We start from the raw sequence: 9,573 nt of genomic DNA, 5'->3' as shown, positions 1-9,573 counted from the left end.
ACAGTTTATACCCAGCAGCCGACATATTCGACCGCATCGCCGCACGCACGCACGAACGCCAGCACGTCAAATAACACAGTTTATACCCAGCAGCCGACATATTCGACCGCATCGCCGCACGCACGCACGAACGCCAGCACGTCAAATAACACAGTTTATACCCAGCAGCCGACATATTCGACCGCATCGCCGCACGCACGCACGAACGCCAGCACGTAAAATAACACAGTTTATACCCAGCAGCCGACATATTCGACCGCATCGCCGCTGCGAGTGCAGAGCGAATTCACGCACGCACGATCACATTAAAAAAAATAGTATTTAAAAAACGGACTTTACGCAACCGCACCCGATGTATACGTCATACCGCATCTCATTTCTTCTCGCATCCATCGTTTCTCTCGAGGAAGATGCGCATTGCCAGATATTGTAGCGAGCGCGGTAGGCAGGCCCGTGCAAAGCTGGTAACAGGCCCAGACCAGATGGGAAATGTAGGCCCCATTTCAAACTGCTCATTATGTTTCATTGTAATCAGTGCTAAACACATATGATTTATGTATTGGTATATACATGTAGTCTATATGACAATGGGTATGGGTCCCCCTTTGCCTCTACCAGGGGGAGTAGGCCACCTTAAAATCGTAGGCCCATGCCAACTGGCCCACGTGGCCCCCTTTGTTCTTGCCTGGGTTACGACGCACGCGGGCGGAACATAGCGGGCGCGCTTCGAAACCCGACAGCAAATTCAACCGTTACATCGTTGCAACGCAATCGCAACGATTGAAACATTCGATCATTTCAACGATTCAAACATTCGATTATTCCAACGATTCAAACATTCGATTATTTCAACGATTAAAACATTCGATCATTTCAACGATTCAAACATTCGAACATTTTAACGATTCAAACATTCGAGCATTTCAACGCTTCAAACATTCCATAATTTTAACGATTCAAACATTCAAACATTTCAACGATTCAGACATTCGAACATTTCAACGATTCAAATATTAGAACATTTCAACAATTCAAATATTAGAACATTTCAACAATTCAAACATTCGAACATTTCAACGATTCAAACATTTGATCATTCAACGATTCAAACATTCGAACATTGCAACGGTCAACATTTGAACATTTTCAACGATTCAAACATTCGATCATTTCAACGATTTAAACATTCGATCATTTCAACGATTCAAACATTCGAACATTTCAACAATTCAAACATTCGATCATTTCAACGATTCAAACATTCGAACATTTCAACGATTCAAACATTTCGAACATTTCAACGATTCAAATATTCGATCATTTCAACGATTCAAACATTTGATCATTTCAACGATTCAATACAATTACGATAGCATTTCAACGATTGCCAAACATTCGATCATTTCAACGATTCAAACATTCGACCTCGCCTTTCCAACGATTCAAACATTCGAACATTTTCAACGATTCAAACACGTCGATCAATTTCATACGATTTAAAACAATCCGAACATTTCAACGATGCAAACATTTCACGTTCGCAACGCAATCGTGCAGGCGGTTGTTACTGATTCGGGAGGCGCCGTACGGACGCCGTAATTTCCAGCACGTACATACATCGCGCAGTAGTTGCGCACTGAGCAATCACGCACGCGGGAGGCGCGGCGGTTTCTCCCGATTTAGATACGCACCCGTTGTTGCAACTTTCTCTCTTTTCTGCCCTATTAAACGCGGGCCGGACGCGCGGAAATGACGTTTAACGGACTTTTTCGCTCTGTCATTTTGTTGAATGGTAGCGGCGGTGGGCAGACTTAGTTCCGCGCGGGCGAGCACGCACACGTCGAAATTCGATTGGTTGTTAAAGGATTTATTTCGAAATAATTAATCAAAAACGCAAAATCTGGAAAACATATGCCGAAATGTAGACTCGCCTAATATAGCGGATGTGTTACTGATCACACCAGCTTGAAAAACACTATGAATTCATGCTGTTATAGCGTAGAAAGTTAGAATTGAACACATTGTATCACAATGGCATATTTGATTATAGCGACAAATTATTTGCAAGTGGCGTCTTCAAAACAAGTGCACCTACAGTGCACCTAATTTGAATAAACGATAAAACGAACAGTGAAGATTACAAAGTCACCCTGAATATGGTATTACGGTGGGAAATGAGCCAATCAGCGCTGGGACAGGTCAAGAGTGAGATCGTTTTTCAGTGTATGCATGCGCTTGAATTTGTTATTTCTCATTAGAAATGCTTGGAACTCTTTGCATTTGTTAATTTCAGAAACTAGAATCTCTGCTGAATCCGACAGTGTAAGCGGCTCGTCCGGGGTGCGTTGCTTGGGCGGCCGGGGAATTTTCAAAGGAAGCCTAACTTTTTCGCGTAAAATGACATTGCAATGTGGCCATTTCGATTGCGTGCCGGCAACAACTTGTTCACCAAAAAAATTATGAAAGAATTTTTGAGTTAACAACATATATGGTGTCACTTGCGACGTGGATTCAGAGGATGGCATTGTGATTTCTCAAAAAACTTCTGCTGATTTATGGGAATTTTCTCGTAAGTATGGCCGCCTATGGGAAATGATTTCCCAGTGTGATACCATATGGCTGCGGATTTTAATTAGCGGCATGTGGCGCCGCCTACCAGAAGCGGTGAGGTCGGGCGGCTTCCGGTCAGAGTTCGGGCCTTACAAAGAACTCACCGCTTCAATAAGTGGCTTTAATAACACGGTGAAACAATACGGTCACGACTGCGGGTAATTTAACGGACTGCGTCAGCCGGATTACACGTGATGAGAAGTACCTAGAACACCGGCCTTTGATATCAGAGGATCATTGAAAAGCACGCTCTAAGATCGATATTAAATTTTAATTTAAAATTGTGTTTTTTTGCATATTTTTATGTGTCGTGTCTAACCATGCCTCTTGAACGAGAGTGGCTAGTGGTTATCCGCGAAGATGTGGCGTTAACAGATGGCGCCAGCGTCGCGGCTGCGACCAACGTCACTGCACACGTCATCAGGAAATGAAAAAGAAGAAGACCAAGAATTCGATTACCCATAACTTCTGGATTCTCATACATCAACCGCGACTCAACTCCTACTCATGACTGACTTTTTCATAGAGTCTGGACGCGCTCTTTAGCTTCAGTGGTGACGCAGTCACGAATTTGCTTTTTGAGAGATCGTACAAAAGCAATGCGGAATCATTTACGAACGGCTGATTACGGTGATTGCAGAGGCATACAAACTACATCGGTCACCAAGCAAGAGTTACCCTCAGTGCTTTCTCGCGCTTCAGCTTCGTATTTCTAACATCCGCAGTCCCACGAACGGACAGGGCGTGTTAAAACTATCCAAACTTGTTTTTTTTTTAATTTTCGGACAAAACGTTAGAAGAATATTATTGCAAACTCAGACAACGGTCATTAGGCACGTTCGCGTCATAGTAGTAATGATGAGTAGAAACTTCCAATAAATTGAAATGAACTGAGACAATAATGATTATAATCACAATTTCAACGACGATATTGATAAGAATGCTAAGGAAGAGAAAGAGGAATATGTGAGACGGAAGAGGAAGAGGAGGAGGAGGAGGAGGAGGAGGAGGAGGGACGCGGATGAAGGAAGAGACCAAGAACACGAAAAAGAAACCATAACATACCATGCCATGTCATCAGGAGTCATAATATAGTCTATATTATGACACTCTTCATACCATATACCATCTACTTTATAATAGTATACTACTATATTATACTATCCTATACTATCCTATATTACTATAGGTGAAAGGTGTTACATTACATACCGAATGATGCCCAATAAGGACCAATTCTAGCAGTAATAGGTCAATGCAATCAACGTAAACAGGGCACCCACAGCGTCTTACCATCTATTTGTCGATAGATTACAATGAAATATGCTATCGCAGGTAGCAGCTGTGCAAGCTTTGTCCGAAAGTGTCGAAAGAAACGTGATTGCCGTGTCTATCTCACGCGAAGTCACTTTCATAGGGCGAGAAAAAGTAATCATATAACTCGCTTACGCATAACCAACGCGCCGATTTCATTACATTAGCGTCTCGTGAGCTTTCATGCGCACAAAGCCGGCATCCATTTCCATTTACACGCGCACACACATACGCACACACGCACGTACGTACGCACGCACGGACGCTGCTTGAATCGGTTCGCAGGGCACGCGGGTGTGGCGCTATAACAAGGCACTGCAGCTGTCGTCCGGCTATCCGCGCTCAACGTCGGCAGAGTTCAACCTTCCACGCGTCGCGCTCGACGCCGCCTTCGTGTGGGGCAGGAACGGCAAACTGTACTTCTTCCGTGGTAGGTTCCGATGGAGCTGTGAGGTAGTCCCGATTAGGTGGGGGGAGGGGAGGGGAGGGGAGGGGGGTTACTGAGCGCAGAGAGGAGAATGGAGTTAAGAAAGCATGTAATATCACATTAGTGCATACATGTTTTTATTATTGTATGTTATTTATTATTATACCGCTCAGAGCTCGTTCCTGAAGAAAGATTCCCCAAGTGTATGTCTTTCTCGACAGGTGGCGGCTTCTGGCGGTGTTTTTAGGGTATCTTATTATTTATATTCGATGCCGAACATTTACTCGTGACGACTGAGCTGTATGTAATATTATTATCTTATTACATACATATTTTTATTTTTATATGTTATTATATACCGCTCAGAGCTCGTTACAGACGAGAAAATTTCCCATATATATGTCTTCCTCGACAAGTGGCGCCTTCTGGCGGTGTTTTCAGGGTCTCTTATTAATTACACTCGATACCAGAAATTTTACTCGTGACCGAATAAAAAATCCGCCATTTATATATGTCTTTCCTGACAGGTGGCGCCTACTGGCGGTACTCGAGCACACCATCGTCAGGCTACCCTCGCTCGACGACGGTGTGGGGCTCCGATCTGACGAACCTGGACGCCGCAATGACGTGGATCAACGGACGAGCCTACTTCTTCAAGGTACGAGGTGGCGTGACGTCACTCTCTTCCTCCGCTATCCGCAGTGGTGGTCCACCACTAGCGTGACGTCACTCTCTCCCTCTGCAGTGGTGGTCCACCACTAGCGTGACGTCACTCTCTCCCTCTACTCTCCGCAGTGGTGGTCCACCACTAGCGTGACGTCATTGCACTGGTAACGAGGGAGTGAGGAGTGCTGTTAGGGGGGTTTAATTAAGGTAGATTTTGGGGTTTAGCGGTAGGGTTCGAACCTTGCCGAGATTCATAATTCGGTCTTAACCCCCAAATCCTATAACCCTAACGTTACCCATACCCTTATCTTTGCGGCAATCGTAACTATATGCTACTCTACTCTAACCTACCCTAATCTATTCTACTATACCCTACCCTACAATGCTTTACCGTATCCTAACGTTGCCCTACCCCACGCTAATCTACGCTACCCTACTCTAACCGACCATAACTTACCCTTCCCTACCCTACCCTACCCTACTCTAACCGACCATAACTTACCCTTCCCTACCCTACCCTACCCTACTCTAACCGACCATAACTTACCCTTCCCTACCCTACCCTACCCTACTCTAACCGACCATAACTTACCCTTCCCTACCCTACCCTACCCTACTCTAACCGACCATAACTTACCCTTCCCTACCCTACCCTACCCTACTCTAACCGACCATAACTTACCCTTCCCTACCCTACCCTACCCTAACATAATCCTAACCTACGCTCATCTTGTCTTCTTTATACTACTTAGACAGTACCGTGTAGGCCACGTTCACTTGTTCACGTTTCCTTCATATACAGGGGCGTGTACAGGATTTTTACCAGGGGGGGTCTAACCGTAACCCCAACTTGCGAGCACGCGAAGGGGGGGTTTTCTTGGGGGGCCCTCCCCCCAAAATGTTTTTGAAATTAGACCCCCTTAGATGCGTTTTCTGCGCGAGCAGGGGGGTGGGTCCGGACCCCCTGGACACGCCCCTGTATACATTCACTTGTTAACGTTCCCTTCACGCACGTTCACTTGTTCACGTTTCCGTTTCCTTTCAGCACGTTCACTTGTTTATGTTTCCTTCATACACGTTCACTTGTTCACGTTTCCTTCGCGCACGGCGTTCACTTGTTTTTTCTTCGTCGTTTCCGCGGAGCAGGGTGATAACTACTACCGCTACAACGACGACGACTTTAGCGTTGACCAAAACTACCCTAGAGCGACGGCGCCCACTTGGTTCGGCTGCACACCGAGTCAGCTGCAAGCTACCAACGATACCGACAGCGCCGACGCAGGTGGCGCCACCGGCGGGACATCCGCTCGCGACAACAGCAACACGTATAAGGGCGTAGTAGGAGGATGAAGAGAAGGAGGAGGATGATGAGGAGGGAGAGGGGGAGGAGGAAGAGGAGGAGGAGGAGGAGAAAGAGGAGGCAGAGGAGGGGGAGGAGGAGGAGGAGAAGACGAAGAGGAGGCAGCGCGCATGCGCCGTTTATCGTTGCCTTTATATAGATTTCTCGACATTTCGCGCTGTGATGGTCACGTGGTGTGGGACGCCACTCGAGGAGGAAGGCATGTGGCTTCTCCGCAAGCGAGAGAGGCCACGAGGAGAGACCCGACATCTTGAAGGGAGACGACCGAGAGAACGAGAGCGTTAATATTTAAAATAATATAGAGACGATTATTAATCTATTCTATGCCGATGAAAAAAAAATATCGCGAAACGCGTCCGTGTGCGGCGTCAGCCAATAGGGAACAACCATGTTCAGAATTGCTAGTTTAGCCGAAAAACGCCTGTTGCGCATGCGCTGTGTTACGCGTTGATGTCGGCGTCCAACGGCGTCCATATTTGTTCTGTTTTCGCGATTCGTATAAAATTCAGGTGCCTAGAAATACACGGTTAATTTTTTCTGTTGTTAGAAGATAGTTAAGTTCTTTATTTATGCAGTACGGTAGATTAACGAAGAAAGTGTAAATTCTGGAAGGGGTTTTATCGTATGATATCAGTTAGTAAACTACGATGTATGGTGGTCAGAAAATGCATGAAATTCCACGATTCGGGCATAGAGGGGCTTTATGCAATTTAATACGTATTGATTGCTAATTCGATAACGTATCATTACTGATCTGCGATCGACGTCAACTATACATTGTCATTTATAATTAGATTTAAAAGTATTTTTTGCGAATTAATAAGTAGTATAAATTAATTCGATAAAGTTGTTACCACCCTTCCCGAGTGATTTCTACGACCCAAGCTAGATAAACCCGTGATATATATATATATATATATATATATATCAAGAGTAAATAGGAGATTATCTACTAGGAGAATCTCCTATTATTTATTCTTGATATATATATGTATAATTATATATCAAACACGTCTGTCAGTTGTTGGGGAAAGTGTAGAAAGTTGAACGCACTTAGCCTGGCCTGTAAAATAGGTACACCGGGTTGAGCACATGTCTATCTAATATTTTACTAAAAATTCTAGAAAAAATAAATACTATAAATGAAAAACTAAGTGATTTTATTCTCTTTTAATATAAGATAAAGATAAATAAATAAATAAATAGTTTTTTATTCACCCTTGCTGATATAATCCTGATATAATGCGTAATCAACCGGCATAGAAAAAACAATTGACTAGTCGTATTAAAACTTACGCTTCATGGAGGCAGCCACACACGCTGCAATAAACCTATAGCAATGCACACAGTGCGAATAAACAAACAAACACACACACACACACACACACACACACACACGCACACACTTACCTACCTCACGAAGGTGTCTCGCACCTGCCTCCCTGAATGACTGTTTGCACTTGAAACTGATCTGCAAAATAAAACAGCGGGGGGAAAAATCCCATCAGGCGTGACGTCACGTCGGCGGCACTAATTAGCAGTCTCCATTTTATTTCGACCGCGCGCCGCCGGTGGCGCTGCTCTCGCAAATTTTAATTACGAATAGGTCACGCAGCGCCCACTGTAATCGCATCGCACCTCGCATCGCAAGAAAATAGTTCAAGAAAAAAACGACAATATCCACCTTTTTTTACTTGGGCACTGACAATGCGTTAATAGCGGTTGCTGAAAATTTAAACTTTCCATTTCCATGCATGCGAGAAGACTTCAACGACGTTTGCGCTTGCATTCTACATATAACAAACACTCCCCTCTACATTGCGCATGGGCAATGAAAGTCAACAAATCCTTAGTAAGAGTTACGACACGCCCTGCTAAACATGCTAGACTAGTGGGGGAATGTTTGTCATGGGGCAATGTATCCCATACTAGTATGCTACACTCCCACGCAATTAGAACCCACAACAATGAACTCTTGTCTTGGCCTTTGACTATGACAGCGAAACCTTCCGCGATCGTCTGATTAGAAGCGAAGAGGAAGGAAGATTGCCAGATGATGCGATTGCTTCGGTCGACACGAACGCATCAGAGGTGACGCGCGGAGATGCAAGCAGTGGTGCAGGCAGGTGCACACGATAGGATGCGTGTGAAGATGTAGACAAGGATGCAGGCGAGGGTGCGGATATGGGTGAAGTCAAAGATTCAGACAAGGGTGCAGGCTATAGACTATGGTTTCGGCTGGTTATATACAGGAGTAGACAGAGGTGCATGCATGGGTATAGACTATGGTTGAGGCTGGTCATATGCAGGATAACGTGCAGACAGAGGTGCAGGCTAGGCTACAGGCTATGGTTTAGGCTGGTTATACACATGAGAAGACAGAGGTGCAGGCATGGGTGCAGTCAGTGTTGAGCATTACCTTCTCTAGCTGCGCCACACAGCCGACGTGCACGACTATCTTGCACGCCGCACACTTCTTCCTGCCGCCCGTCTTCTGCAAATGACAAAAAGCGAAAAACGTCGTAAAATACAAGAACACAAATTAAAGGCGCACGCAAACAGACAAACACGCCGCGCATAGAGAATTCCCGCGTAAACGAACTGAACCTAAGGACACTTCACGTAAACAAACTAAACTTAAAACCAGGCACGCGTAAACAAACTGAACCTAAATACACTTCACGTAAACAAGCTAAACTTAAAACCAGGCACGCGAAAACGAACTGAACCTAAAGACACTTCACGTAAACAAGCTAAACTTAAAAAATGTCGCCGCGTAAACGAATTGAACCAAATCACACCGCACGTAAACAAGCTAAACTTAAAAAATGTCGCCGCGTAAACGAATTGAACCAAATCACACCGTACGTAAACAAGCTAAACTTAAAAAATGTCGCCGCGTAAACGAACTGAACCAAAAGACAACTCACGTAAACAAGCTAAACTTAAAAAATGTCGCTGCGTAAACGAATTGAACCAAATCACACCGCACGTAAACAAGCTAAACTTAAACAATGTCGCTGCGTAAACGAATTGAACCAAATCACACCGCACGTAAACAAGCTAAACTTAAACAATGTCGCTGCGTAAACGAATTGAACCAAATCACACCGCACGTAAACAAGCTAAACTTAAAAAATGTCGCTGCGTAAACGAATTGAACCAAATCACACCGCACGTAAACAAGCTAAACTTA

At 44.6% G+C, this 9,573-nt stretch overlaps 1 protein-coding gene across 1 annotated transcript in view; it reads right to left on the bottom strand.

The window, feature by feature from the left end:
- The window catches only part of LOC106811016 (diacylglycerol kinase iota-like), a 75,179-nt gene that overhangs the window by 64,469 nt on the left and 1,137 nt on the right, over nt 1-9,573 (bottom strand). Inside the window, exons 2-3 of the mRNA XM_014814532.1 lie at nt 8,797-8,871; nt 7,792-7,848 (exon numbers count right to left, since the gene is read on the bottom strand). Coding sequence (XP_014670018.1) covers nt 7,792-7,848; nt 8,797-8,871 — 132 coding nt within the window. The remainder of the gene's footprint in view (nt 1-7,791; nt 7,849-8,796; nt 8,872-9,573) is intronic.

This window comes from Priapulus caudatus, unplaced genomic scaffold (assembly GCF_000485595.1).
Source record: "Priapulus caudatus unplaced genomic scaffold, Priapulus_caudatus-5.0.1 Scaffold496, whole genome shotgun sequence".
NCBI lineage: Eukaryota > Metazoa > Priapulida > Priapulimorpha > Priapulimorphida > Priapulidae > Priapulus > Priapulus caudatus.
The sequence above is the reverse complement of the archived record's forward strand: the minus strand, read 5'-3'. Positions and strand labels throughout refer to the sequence as shown.